We start from the raw sequence: 14,894 nt of genomic DNA, 5'->3' as shown, positions 1-14,894 counted from the left end.
GGTTAATCAAATGGACAACGGAGTTTAGCGAGTTCGACATCCAGTATCAGCACCGAACATCCATCAAAGCACAGTCCTTGGCGGATTTCGTCACGGAGGTGCATAATCCTAAACCAGAGGCTGTCTGGAAGATATATGTAGATGGGTCGATCACTCGGCAGGGGAGTGGGATTGGAATACTGTTGATCTCCCCACAAGAAAAGCGGATGCAGCTGTATATTCAGCTAGACTACCGGGCGACCAATAATGAAGTCGAGTATGAGGCGTTCATAGTTGGCCTACAAGTCGCTCATCACATCGAAGCTATCCGAGTCCTGATACACTCAGATTCATAGTTGACCGCTCATCAGTTGATCGGGACGTTCGAGATATGTAACACGCGTCTCAGGCTCTACGCAGAAGCCTTCGAAAAGTTAAAGGCCAACTTTCAAGAGGTAATTATATAGAAGATTCCCCAAGCGGAGAATCAAGCGACGGACGAATTGGCCAAACTAGCGAGCTCACTCTCGCCGATCGTTATAGCATAGCTGACCGAGCAGGTATCTCTGGTGGCACACATCAATCAGATGGAGGGACTCACCTTCCCGAGCGATTGGAGGACTGCGCTGATAGAATTTTTGCGAGCGGGAGCTACACCATCCGATCGAGAGGAAGCCCGACTGCTAAGGAAAAGGGCTAGTCGATTCACCCTGATTGGGGATCAACTTTAGAAGAAGGCTTTCTCCCGACCTTTACTCAAGTGCGTCGGGTCAGAGGACGCCGACTACATACTGCAAGAAGTATATCAAGGTTCATGTGGAGGACATCTGAGCAGCCGATCGTTCGCAAAGAAGATTCTGTTGGCCGGAAACTTTTGGTCAACCTTACAGGAAGACGTCGCTCGGACAGTTACCACCTGCCTGTTCTGCCAGAAGTACCACAACCTCTCGCATCGACCGGCCAAAGAAATGAAGGCGTCTACTGTGTCTTGCCCATTTGACCAATGGGACATGGATATCGTGGGGCCCTTCCCTATGGCGATCTGTTAGCGGAAGTTCCTGCTTGTGGCACTGGACTACTTCTCCAAGTGGGTTGAAGCCGAGCCGCTGGCGAGAATAACTGAGCAGATGGTTCAGAAGTTCATTTGGCAGCACATCATCTGCCAGTTCGGCATCCCTCGCCGGCTCATCTCAGATAATGGTAGGCAGTTCACAGGTCAGAAGCTCAAGGAGTGGTGTGAGGGGTACGACATCCAGCAGACCTTCACCTCAGTAGCATACCCTCAGTGCAATGGACAGGCCGAGGTCGCCAATCGGGAGATCCTACGAATCCTACAAGCTTGGCTCGACCATGTCGGAGGAAGCTGGGTCGATGAACTCTCCAGCGTGCTGTAGGCGCGCCGCATGACCCCCAAAGAAGGAACGGGAGCGACTCCCTTTCACTTGGTATTCGGCGGCAAAGCGGTCGTCCCCATTGAAGTAGGAGTAGAGTCCGATCGAATACAACACTATAGCGAAGACAACGCCGAGCGGAGGCTTCTGGAGCTGGACTTGGTGGATGAGGCGCACGATAAAGCAGTCGTTCGACTGATGGCTAATAGGCAGAGAATGAGGCAGAACTACAATCGGCGGGTGATCCCGATGTCGTTCTAGGTTGGCGACCTCGTATGGAAGAAGGTGAAGCCGGTCGGCGATGTCACCAAGTTGGATGCCCCGTGGGTTGGACCCTTCAAGGTCACGGAGAAGCTCCGCTCGGGCACCTATTACTTAGAGGATGAGGACGGGAGGTGACTCGAGCATCCATGGAGTGCGAACCATCTCCAGCCATATCGAGCCGGATGAGAGGTACACTGATGTAATTAATATATTTTCTATATCCCTGCGCCCTTTGAAGTGTAGGACTAAAATCAAAAGCAAATGTCTGCCAAAGTCTTTATCGAACGTCAATGTGAATCGTCGAGCGACGACGTTAAACCCAGGTCTCCATCGATGGTTGAGCGACGACCTTAAACCTAAGACTCCATCAAATCGTCGAGCGATAACATTAAACTCAGGTCTCCATCGACGGTCAAGCGACGACCTTAAACTCCGGCCTTCACCAAATTGTCGAGCGGCGACGTTAAACTCAGGTCTCCATCGACGGTCGAGCGACGACCTTAAACGCCTGACTTCATCAAATCATCGAGCGACGACGTTAAACCCAGGTCTCCACCGATGGTCAAGCAGCGACCTTAAATTCGAGTCTCTATCGAACTGTCGAGCGGTGACGTTAAACCTAGGACTCCACCAACGGTCGAGCGGTGACCTTAAACTCGAGTTTCCATCGAACCGTCGAGCGGCGATGTTAAACCCAGGTCTCCACCGACGGTTGAGCGGCGACCTTAAACCCGAGACTTCCTCAAATCGTCGAGCGGCGACATTAAATTCAGGTCTCCACCGACAGTCGAGCGGCAACCTTAAACTCGAGTCTCCATCGAACTGTCGATCGGCGACGTTAAACCCAGGTCTCCACTAACGGTCGGGCGACGACCTTAAATCCGAGACTTCCTCAAATCGTCGAGCAGCGACGTTAAATTCATGTCTCCATCGACAATCGAGTGACGACCTTAAACCTGAAAGGTAAAAACCTGATAAATTCCTGAGGTCGAAGGGCGGCTCAAACCCATAGAGGGGTCATCCGTTCGGGATTATATTAGTAATGACTACCCCCAGTCGAGAAGAATGCGCGCAAACATGGAAAAGGGAAGCAGCACTACAACGAGCGAGGATGCATTGCATTAACAAAAAGAGCACCGCCGAACAGCGGGATACATTCAAGACTTGAAAAAAAAATTTCCTACAAACTCCTCGCTCACTCAATGTAGTCAAAAGCTTCGTTAGGTATGGAGTCGAGGAGTTGGACGCGGTTAACGACACTATCGGACAGGGCTTTGGAGAGGTGGCTGTTTGTCTTTAGCTCGCTAAGCGTCGCGTCGATGGCCAGCTCAAACGATCGGACGATCCGCTTGACTGCCTTGTCAAGGAACTAGTCCGAGTGGAGGTATGCCCGCTTCATGGTCTCGAAGCGGTTCGTCTCGTCCGCCTGGTAAGTTACCAGAGAAGAGCGGGTAGTCTCCAAAGCTTCTTCGAGGGTCTTCAGCTGACCTCGGAGAGAAGCCACTTCGGCCAATCGGTTGTCTCATTCAGCGACCAAACTGTCTTCAAGCCCCTTGAGCTTCTAAGCCAGATTCCAAGCTTCCTAGTTTTTCAGCTCTAGGTCGGCTATGGCTCGGTTCTTCCTGTTGGTGGCCAGCTTGATCTTGTGGTCATAAGTTTTTACTTGGGACTCAAGTTGGCCCAGTATAATGGCCTGATCGGCAGACTTCTTCCGCTCGGCCTCTAAGAGTTTAGTGGTCTTCTCTAGATCGGCCTGCAATTGGGCAACAGATGGCCCCTGGGAGGAAGAGGCTCCCCCAGAAATCTTGAGCTTCTTCAGCTCCTTCTCCACAAACGCCAGACGGTTGCACATCGCCACACTCTCCACTCAGTACTGCCGCCGAGCTGAAAAATGTTAGTACCGAACGGAGGTAAAACCACGAATTGATCATTGCATACATACCCTGGTGGACATTTGCAGGTGACTGTTGGCGAGCAACCCGAGTGGCATCATTGCGGCGCGTGCTCTAGCCTCCTCCCAAACCTTAGCGAGCAGCCCGCAGATGAGTATCTGATGTTCGGGAGTTTGCAGTTGATCGTCAGCAGACAGGAACTCCTCCGTTGGGAGACGGAGAATGGCCGACACGGATCGACGGTCACTCGGGGCTGATTGAGCCGATGCTGCGGGACCAGAAGACTGACCGACTGAAGCCGGAAGAATGTCGGATCGCAGAATCCTACGCTGAGCTGGAGGAAGAGACACGATTGGCTGGGCTATGATTGGATCCGAAGGTAGATCGACCAGCGAGGGGGTCCGATCGGAAGAAATGACTTCCACTATCTCGGGAACGACTAGAGAAGAGGTGCCACCCCGCTCAGGAGAACGCACGACCGAAGAAATGGCTTCATCAGATCGGTTGCCCGAGCGCGCATCATTTTGTCAGCTGCAAAAGAAAGAAAGAATCAGTTAGACTCAAGAGAAGAAGGTCGAGAAATTTCGTACCTAGGCTACTCGGGAGCTTCGTTCGGATAGGGCTCAGCCCGAACATATACATCACCCCCTTTGGCAACAGCTTGTAGATGTCAAATTTCAGGCCAGCCAGCATATTAGTTGCGTGGAGGTAGTCCGGCTGGCTCTTGTATTTCTTCAGATCTGGTGGGGGTGGCAGTTGGACCTGCCACTTGGTACGAAAGCCCCGCCGCTCGGGGAGTCGCATATTGAAAAAATAATCCTTCCAATGTTTATTGGAAGTTGACATTTTATCGAAAAAGACCAGACCGGCCCGGGACTAGAAGAGGTAGGTGCCCATCTCTCGGACTACTTGGGATAATAAAAGTAGTGAAATACCAAAGGGGTTAATGGAATTATGTGCACTCGGAATAACATGACAACGCCGCACAACAGGCGAAATGAGTTGGGGACGAGCTGGGCAAGAGGGGCACGAAAGTAATTACAAACTTCGATTATGAAGGGGTGGATGGGGAATCGAATACCGACCACGAATTGGTCTTGAAAGAAATAGACTGTGTCGGTCGGCGGATCGTTGGGCCGATCGGACGGGGAGGCCAAGATTAGTTCATGGTCAGAAGGAAGGTCAAAAGCATTAATAAGGCTCGCAGCGTCGCCCGAGTCGAACTGAATCTCCATGGTATGGTACCAGATATCGGGAGTGGGGTCGGACGGTTTAGAAGAGCTCACCATCATCGAAAAATTGAAAAACAGAAAGCTCGACGGACGAAAGGAAGGAGAAACGCGAAACACACGTCGGAACAGTGGTGCGAGGAGAAAAGGACGGCAAAAACGGGACGACGGGAAAGTTTAAAGGAGCTTACGAAAGGGAGGAGTTGCCAAGGAAGAAGAGCACAGAGACGCCGAAGCACTGGTCGCACGCATAAAATCGTCAGCAACTATCGGAGAAGAAGACGCCAAGTAAGAAGAAGGAAGATGCGACATCTTTATAAAGGCAATTTCATCATTAATATTAGCATTACTAGTAAGAGCAATGTTTAAAAAATAACCATTATTATTCGGTTCTACATCAAGAACCATAAAACCATTTATTACATAACAATGGTCAATTAACACAGAGTTAATTCGATGTTCCACACAACGGCTAAAAAATTTACACAATAACATAAATCAAGAAGACAAATGACGAAAACCAGATTCCGTCGAATGTCAGGAGCATACAGGACATCATATAGAAACAAGGTACGCCCACCACGTAGGTTGAGCTTGCAAGTGTCAATTCCTTTGGCTTTAATTCTTTCATTGTTTCCTACATATATCCATTTGTTGCCAGCTGGTACCCGACGGTACTCCACAAATGTAACTCACTCCTGATCTACATAGTTGGTTGCTTTTGAATCTATAATCCACAAAAGATAAGAATTTACTAATAACACTGGACTGACAACAAAATACTCAAGAAAAGAAGACACACTTGCATTGTTTCAATCTGGTCTTCTTTCCTTTCTTCTTGATTAGGTCTTGTCCCACAGCAGCAACTTCTTTCTTGTTTACCTTCCCCTTCTTGAACCATTTCTTTTTCTTGGATCTAGATGATCCAACAAAACCAATAGCCACATATGCTCGTCCAAAAATCCTTGCGGATTCAACTCTCTCCGCCTATAATTCTACATGGCGTGAGATGTCAATGAAAGTCTTAATACTTTCACTGTGAGTTAGGGTCTGCTTTATGGTCTCTCAAGAATCTGGAAGGGAACAAATAACTGTTTGAACATGTTGTTCATCGGTCAACTCATGACCAGCAGTTTTAAGCTCTTGAATCATGTTCGATATCTCCCTGAGGTGTTGAACCATTAAAAGATTCGAACGCTTAATGCAACTATCAAATTTAATCATTTGCTTTCGAATCTTGCTCAGACTTCCTCCATTGTACTTTTCTCTAAGGGCTACCCAGACAGCATTAGTCGATGGTAATGACTCATACTCAAATATCAGGTCATCCATCATTGAACTAATCAATATTCTCTTAGCAATGGAGTCCTTCCTTTTCCATGCCCTATAGGCAATTAGATCTTGTCTGTTCTGTGTAGTGGGATCTACAGGTCTTCCATAACCTGTTTTATAGCCTCAAGAACTTATTTTTCCTCAAGAACATATTATATCTTGAGTTGTCAGATTTTGTAGTTATCCCGATACAAGTTATGATGTTCTTATTTGTCATGATCTTATATAAATAAACATATTATTTAGTATTCAGTGCAATTCACATGCATGCAGTTTATGATTGACTCAATATTAATTTGAATTGGTTTACAAAATCAAGTGATAACTGCGTTTCCACTCATCATTTGTATGGTCCAATCAAATTAATATTGATCAATACTATTACATACATCCTAATAAATGAACTAATCATCGTTCTATCATGATTTTTTTAATTCAATGAACTAATCATTTAATAAAATGAACTAATCATTTTTCATGTATCATGAAGTAATCAACATATGAATGAACATATCATTCATATAAACATGTCGCATATATTAACATATAACAAACGGACATGAACTAAATGGACTAATACAATTCATACATAATGATAGTAACAATAACAGAACTCTTACAAATGAGATAGACTAACACCACTCCCACTAGGACAGACACTAGTGCAGTGGCCAACATAATCCCCTTCAATCTGGACTCATTTGAGGCAATCTCAGATAGAACAATTTCAAGATTTTCAATTTGATCTATCATTTAAATTTCTTCAGAATCCTCTTTAGATTCTTCAGGATCCTCCTCTAGATCCTTCTTAAATTCTTCAGGATCTTCCTCTAGGAACTCATGGTGAAGTAGCTCCACACACAACTGTGCATATAAGGTTCTCCCTTCGGAGAGCCTCCATATCTGGTGTGCTACCACCTTAGGATTCTTCGATAGTGAATGAATCAACGCCCAGATCCTGTAATTATCCAGGATTGGAAACTCTTCTTATTCGAGTTTCCAAGATTGGTAATCATCCGTGCCAACTTTAAATTCAAATTAAATAAGTTAGTACAAAATCAACTAACCAGTACAAAACCGGCTTTATTTAATTTATATAGGCATGGAACCAACATTATTAATCAAGAAAAACACATCTTCTTGATTTACAGGAGTCTAAATCGACTGATCCATTTGATTGGTTGATTGGGAATCCATATCCTGAGCTATGTCCAATGTCCTCATTAGAACTAATCTAACTGGACTGGGATTTCTTACCTATGTTATGTTAATCTAAGCCCATTTAAGTCAATCTTAGACTTATTGATCAAACTCAGGTTCATTTGATCAATCCAATGGTTATTGTATTAAGTCTGACCATTAGAACAAATCTAATCATTTTGGTTAAACCAACTTATGTATTCAAAATCATCCTAATTAATTCAATAATAAACCAAACTGGTTAAACCAACAAATGATTTGAACCAGATCTAAGTATCATTGAATCAAACTTGTCTGCTTAAATCAACTAATGATTTAAAAATAGACCTGGGTTTGATTGGACAAGTTGGTCAAGTTCAATTTTCAATTAATCAAACTTTGATTAATCAATTTCAATTGATTAACTAGTGAGCAATCGGTTCACGCATGATTAGCATAATATACTGTTCATGCATGAAATCTTAATTGATTAAAACAATCATTTTCAAATAGTGTTGACGGATGAATAGTAATTAATAGTGTTCATCTTCATTTAATCGATTATCTTAATCGATAAAAAAAATATTTGAATCGATTACTCCAATCGATTACACATATTCACTGTGCTTCGTTAGTTTAATCGATTGCACAGCTTCTTCTCTTCTCTGTCGCGACGAACGTGATTGTCGTTACCTTCGATTGTCAACCTCCCGACATGGTCGCCGACACTCTCCGGCCATGGATGATGATAGCCATCAACTTCTCAGGGCTCGACAACTACGGCAGATCGCAACCCAGTCGCGATCTTGCAGCGATTTCAGTAAAGAGATTTTCATTTCGACGAAGAGATTATTTCATGCTTAGGCATCGCTCTGATACCATTATTGACAGTTCCAAGCATGAAAAACAGTAAACACGAAAATTGTAAACACTTACAGCGATCTCCCGCAGATCTGCAATCGACACCGGTAAGACTTGCTGATGGAAGAATGATCATAAAATCGGAAAGCTCTTCATGGTTCACAAACCAAATTCCTCTTGTGAGATTGGACAAACCAATCTTGAATGTTCTTCATGCCTCTTTCAATCTTGTGTATATGGACGAACCTTGCACAGAGACCTTTCATATGGGACGAACCCATTCTCTTTAACTTTACCCAAAATCTCGCACATATCAAGTCCCCTCTTCCTTTCTCTCTTGTGTTCATCTCACTTTAGGTTGCTTGGACGACCTTATATATAGGTGTAGAAGGTCTCTTCCCCTTCCTTCATTTATGGAGGAAGGTGATTGAATTGGAAGAGGAAGGGGAAGAGGCACCTTCTCACCTTCCTTCTCCAACAGAGAAGTCGAAAGATATCTTTGAATTATAAAAAAAATTAGTATATACCTCACGTTATTATCTTATCTATTTATTTGGATATACTTGCTAGTTAAATTTTACATCACAAGAAATTAGATTTGTTTAGACCTTTTCCAATTTAGTTTATTCTTTATTTGTTTACCAAAATTAGAGCTGGTAAATTTAATTTAGTCATAGGTTATCTTGGTGTAATCTATTTGAGGTTGAGAGCCATAGAAAATGTTAGATTTGGTTGCTATTCCCTAGTTAGGTTAAACACAACGTAATGATTTGGCTTCTCCATATCAAGTGACAATGTGGATTGTATTAATTTACAGAAAATTAGTGCAACCTACAAAGTCAATTAGAGGCTTAATCGATTTAGATTTAACAATTAGTCAGATATCATAAATATGCTTAGGAAGGAAGAGGGCAAGAGGATACGTGACATACCATGGTTAATAATAGTGATACAGCGGAAGCATAGTGGACTCCTAATACAAGCACTCGATGACATCAAGATCCAATTAAGTACAGTAAATAATAATATGAGACATCCAAGGAACTAAAAAAGACAAGAAGCATAAGAGATAGTAAAATCATAATAAAAGAGACAAGCGAGCAAGAAAGATGATACAGAAACTAAACCGTTGAACTTAGTATATTTGAGATATAAGGAGCTAGGAAACTAAAGAAGTTGCTTAGGAAGGGAATGGATGGCAAATAAAGTAATTTTAAATGTGAAAAGTTAAGTACGACGACCATCTCCGAGTGACAATACTATTTGGATGAACAAGCTAGCTAGGAATGGAAGGGTAACATGTCAACGATTACATTTAATATTTAATCTTAAATAGTAAATTTGAGAATTATATTTTTAGCAATGGAGAATATTAAATATGAATAAATAAATCAATATATAACAATAATGATGATAAAAATTGATAGGTTGGAATTTGATTTAATTTAGTATCAAAAGAAGACTAATAATATTAAGATTACCATAAATAGATAAATATATATAAGTATAAAAAATTATAAAATATCCTTGAATATTTTTTTTTAAAAAAATATACTGATTAAGTTCCATTAATATCAAAATATGTTTAAAATTATTTTATTATCAAAATAGATTTCTTCATGAATAATTGATTAATTTAAATGAGAATTTAGAAAAAAAATTGATAGTATTTTAAAATATTTAGACAGTAGTTCACTGACATTTTAGAAGTAAAAAAAATTACCTTTTTAAGAATTTTTTTTTTAAAAAAGTACGCTGTAAGTTGATATATAAATTATTAAATTTATTAAACAAAATTAAAAAAAATAATACAATGAGCTAAATTCATCAAAATCAAATACGTGAGACGTGAGCATTTAAATCATAGATCACATTTATTTTTTATATTATTATTTTTGTCGTTAATTTGTTATAAATTTGGGATAGAAGTTAATTTATCACATATCATAAATTTTTTTTATATTATTATTTTCATTGTCAAATTTATTGTAAATTTTACAACAAAAAAAAAATATTCCTTCCAAAAGTTATTTTATGTCGGGTATTATAATTTGTAACGAATATTATTTTTGTTGCAGAAATGACAACTAATTTGGTGACAAAAATATAATTCGTTGCCAATTTTGTCACCAAATTTGGGTCCAATTTTAGGATGAATATAATTTTTATTGTAAATTTGTCGACAAAAATATTATTCATCGCTAATTTCGTCTCCAAATTCATTACCAAGTTGGTAAGACGAATTTTGGAACGAAAAATTTTTAGTCGTAAAATTCTTCCCAAAATTTTTTGGAATGAAAATTTTTTAGAAATTGATTTATCTCAAAACTGTGATTTTTTATAATGATTTATTTTTTTTTTAAAAAAATACTGCTTAAGTTCCATTAATATCAAAATTTGTTCAAAATAATTTTATTATGAAAATATCTTTCTTCTTGATTAATTGATTAATTTAAATGATAATTTAGAAAAAAATTGATAGTATTTTTAAATATTTAGAAGTAGTTAGCTGACATTTTTGAAGAAAAAATATTACCTTGATTTATAAATCATTAAAATTATTAAACAAAATAAAAAAAAATTAATAACATGAGCTAACTTAGTCAAAATCAAATACGTGAGACGTGAGCATCAATCTTTGATTAAAATTTATTACTCAATAAACGAGATATAACTTGATTGGCTTTTATTGAAATTAGCATTAACTGACTGTTTGGTCTTAAATAATTAAACCACACAACTATTCTTAACTAGAAGATCCGTAGCCATAACCAAATCCAGCCGGAGCCTGACCCGGCGCAGGAATCGCCTGCATATCAATATTATTGCCACCCTGCGGCGGCGGCGCCGCCGCAGCAATGAATCCTCCACCAAGATATGCTCCACCGCCGACACTGCCAACATCGCCGGCCAACATTAGTTTCCTGATCTGCGCCTCGGTCAGCAGCTGGTCCACCCTCCTCCCTGCGTCCCAACGCAGCCTATCTAGCGCGGCCTGCAGTCTCTCCAACTCCGCCATGCCCAGCTCCTCCAAGCTGGACTGCATGAGCCTGGCAAAGTCACCCCTTTGCGCTAGAAGCGCGGCCTCCAGCACCTCTTTCCTCCGCCGCTCTCCCTCCAATCGCTCAGCCAGCTCCACGTACTGCCGGTCGAGCTCGGGGACCAGCGAGGCGGCAGCGACGGTCATCACACGGGGGTCGTGGAACGAGAGAGGAGGAGGACGAGGAGGAGGAGGAGTAGGGTGGGCCGACGAGGGTAGGAAGCGGTCAAGAACAGAGTCGACCGAGGGGTGGCCAAAGGAGAAGGGTTTGCCGGCGGGGGAGAAGACGATGACGGCAAGGTGAGCCCCGCAGAGGACGGAGAGCTCGTTGGCCTTCTTGAAGAGTCCGGCGCGGCGCTTGGAGAAGCACACTTGACGTGCCTCCTCGCTCTCGATCCGCTTAATCTCGATCTTTTGTCGGCCCATGCTCGTCTTCCTCTTCCTTATTGGCATCATCATCTAAGAACGAAGCACCAACACAATTAAATTCGGAACTATATCAAATATTAGTATTAATGATGAAAAAAAATACACATATATATATACTAATGTTGAGAAATCAATTAAGGATGAAAATCTCCTTACCAATCATATATACGTACATATTGATTGATTGCGGTAGAAATCAATTAAGGATGAAAATTGCCAATAAAGTAATTATTTTTGATTGACACTAGATTTTCCATATTTCTTTTTCTATTTATAACAAAAATCAAATTCATATATTTTGTTTACATGTATGTACGAGATTTGATTCAATCTATTTTTATTAAAAATTTTAGTCCAATTTATTTATTCGAAAGTGTATTTTTTTAAAAAAATATATTAATTATTATAATTAAATCGGTTTGATTTTTATTATGAATTTTACAAATCAACTAAATTGTTTTTTAATTAAATAATAAATAATAAAAATTTTTAAAATTTTATTTTTTTAAAAAAATTGATTAAATGTTTATAAAAACTTTAATATTTTTTATTTTTTATTAAAAAATTTATTATATTGATAACTATAATTTAAACCATTATGTTTTAGCACACACTAATAATCAAACTCAATGTCAATCATCATCCTAAACTAACAGAGCAATAGTTAGACCAAAGAATTTAATATTCGAATCTTAGCTGTAGCATATTTTCCCTCTAGTGAGAAGCAGACCTAAGAATGCTTACCGTTTGGATGAGGCTCCATTAGTGTTTCCCAATTTACTTTAGTGGTCGGTGAAAAACTTTTGTGATGCCGGATTGATCACGCCAAATTTAGTTAATTCGAAAAACTGGATACCTGGCGCCATCTAAAAAGTGTAATTGTCAAGGGATCTAAAATTTGAGCCTCAGCTACATCGCATTGTAGGAGATTTTTCTTCGCATGAGAAACAGGTCTAAGAAATCTGGCTGTCTTGATGAACTCTATGAGTAATTTTTAATTTATCCTAATGGTTGATGGTATTTTTAGAATCTGTCATTTCGAAGAGCGAATAATGTTAACTAATACAACGAATAAGGTGGGGCCCCCTGAGTCGGGTCAAAGTCTAGGAGACCGGTTGATATGGGGATTAAAGTCAATGAGGGGTCAACCCTCGAAGCCAGTGCAATTGATCATCACAGTTGAGAGGTTATCCACTCAGACCATTGGGCCGGTAGGACGCCGAGTCCGTCAGTGTTGATGAATAACTATAGACAAGGCAACACCCTCCAGAGCCAAGTCTTCTTCACCACTCAAAGATAGCTCGATTAACTAGCTCGGGTGAGTAATCCAGCCGATCAGAACTACGATTCGATTGGACAGATTGGACACTCGGTCCGTTCGAACTCTTTGGCTAAATAGATAGGCTAAGTGAGGGACAAGTTCCCAACCACAATCTATAAATCCGATCGGGTTACCGTCGCAAGTGATTGCCAATCGGGTTACAAGAGGGATTCAGTTAGCTTGTCAGGTAAGCATATTATGGGTCCTTCAACACAACAACCTCATATTCCTTTTTGGTATTTTGCGCTATGAATGACATATAATATTTCATATACAAACTGTAAACTAGAAGCTTCCACTCTACTTAACGCAAAGATTGCTGGTCCATTTTGGAAAAAGTGTTAGAGCATCTTTATGCTCTGTCCTTTTTTAGAAACACTTTGAGATTCATGCACAAACAAACAGTAACACTATAAAATATGGTATCCATCTATAGACATAGGTACGCTTACATTACACGAAGTTATGCAACTTTGCATGTCCATAACTATTGTTTATTCTACTATTCATTGCCTTCTATCGATCACTAACTTGAGTGTCGGAGTATCTGCACTGGCTATAGGATCAGTACACACATGAGTGGAGAGGGGGTGAATCACGTGATCTAAAAATCTCTCTTTTAAAGTTTTAAAGTCAAAGTGCACAGCAGAATAAAATAGAAAAAGAGACGAAAAGAACAAGAATAAGAACTCAAGGAGTTATTTAGTTCGGAGCCTTCAGTGACTCCTACTCCAAGATCGACGATCCCTCAGACTGTATCAATGGGAAATCCATTATAAATCTTTTTCAAAATCGCCAAAAGAGGGAATCAAATACAAGATATCGAAGGAAGAGAAGTGTAACAACCTATAGTCCCTTTTTGCAAATAATAAAGAAAAATGCAGTAATTAACTTTATTTCCAACTCATAGAGAGACGATCCAGAAGTGTTGAGGAGTTGGTGTTGGTCTATTAGCAGTAGTAATATAGCAACAATCAGTCGTATTCGCAATAGCAGAAAGGTCTTTGTAGCTCATAGAGAAGATGTGTGTTGAAGGCTGCTCGAACAAGGCTTATATAGACTGTTGAGGGCGTCTCCAGCTTCTTCCAAGGATCCTCGAGTAGCAAATTTTATCCCCTTATCTTTAGAAATGATAAAACCCATAAAATGTGAATTTTATCCTATGGAGAGTGCCTTTAAAGCTCTCCGAGGTGCCTCCAGTGCCAAGCTTTGAGACTCCTCCATCTGCATGGGAGGTGCCTCTGCGCCCTTCCGCATGGGGACTTCGACCAAGGCATCTAAGGCACCTCCGCTCGAACAAGAGGCACGGAGGCACCTTGGATCACTATTCATCCAAGACTTGAGTCAATTTTTGCCCCTTCAAGATGTGTTAGTCCAATAACAAACTATACCTTGTAAAATAGAGTTGACAAAATAATAAAATAGCATTGTTAATTAAAACATGACTTCCTGAGTCTAGGATCTAATCATGGTCTCAATCTAGATTTCCAAAATGGGTCTAAACTGGATTTGTATCTAAAGTCCTAAATTGGAGCTCGTCCTCACGGAACACTCTCCTCCAATGAGTTACCTTACTTACTATTTAAAATTGCTTAACTTTTTTTTAGCCCACCAGGTTTTCCCACAGTTGTCAGGTACACAAACCCAATTGGACTTCAGCTAGCTGTCAGGTCTCATGGACCTAGCTGGATGTTTCGTTAGATATCGGGTTACTTCTTGACCTATCTGAACTTCTACACCATCTATCAGGTCCTCCAGACCTAGCTGAATTTTAATCTGGTGTTAGACCCATCAAGTCCTACACACTTAGTAGAAAGGCTAGATCACACCACACCTAACTTTAATCTATTTGTCATTCTTCTTTAATCTATGGTCAAGATGGTCTAAACTTTCAAACCCCGATGGTTGACCTGTAACAATCCAAATTTCCTCATTTCGAGTCCTAATAGTACTTAAAAATATTTAGAAATGCTTTAG

General features: G+C 40.7%; 1 protein-coding gene across 1 annotated transcript; it reads right to left on the bottom strand.

The window, feature by feature from the left end:
* Positions 1-10,873: 10,873 nt before the first annotated feature.
* LOC122050451 (agamous-like MADS-box protein AGL61) lies at positions 10,874-11,623 on the bottom strand. The gene has a single exon (XM_042611353.1). It carries the CDS (start codon positions 11,621-11,623, stop codon positions 10,874-10,876), a length of 750 nt encoding a protein of 249 aa, XP_042467287.1.
* Positions 11,624-14,894: the final 3,271 nt, after the last annotated feature.

The sequence above is a fragment of the Zingiber officinale genome, chromosome 3A (genome assembly GCF_018446385.1).
Source record: "Zingiber officinale cultivar Zhangliang chromosome 3A, Zo_v1.1, whole genome shotgun sequence".
NCBI classification, from domain to species: domain Eukaryota; kingdom Viridiplantae; phylum Streptophyta; class Magnoliopsida; order Zingiberales; family Zingiberaceae; genus Zingiber; species Zingiber officinale.
The sequence above is the reverse complement of the archived record's forward strand: the minus strand, read 5'-3'. Positions and strand labels throughout refer to the sequence as shown.

Excerpts from the sequence above, each read along its gene's own strand:
- LOC122050451 (XM_042611353.1), bottom strand. The coding sequence starts at position 11,623 with ATGATGCCAATAAGGAAGAGGAAGACGAGCATGGGCCGACAAAAGATC.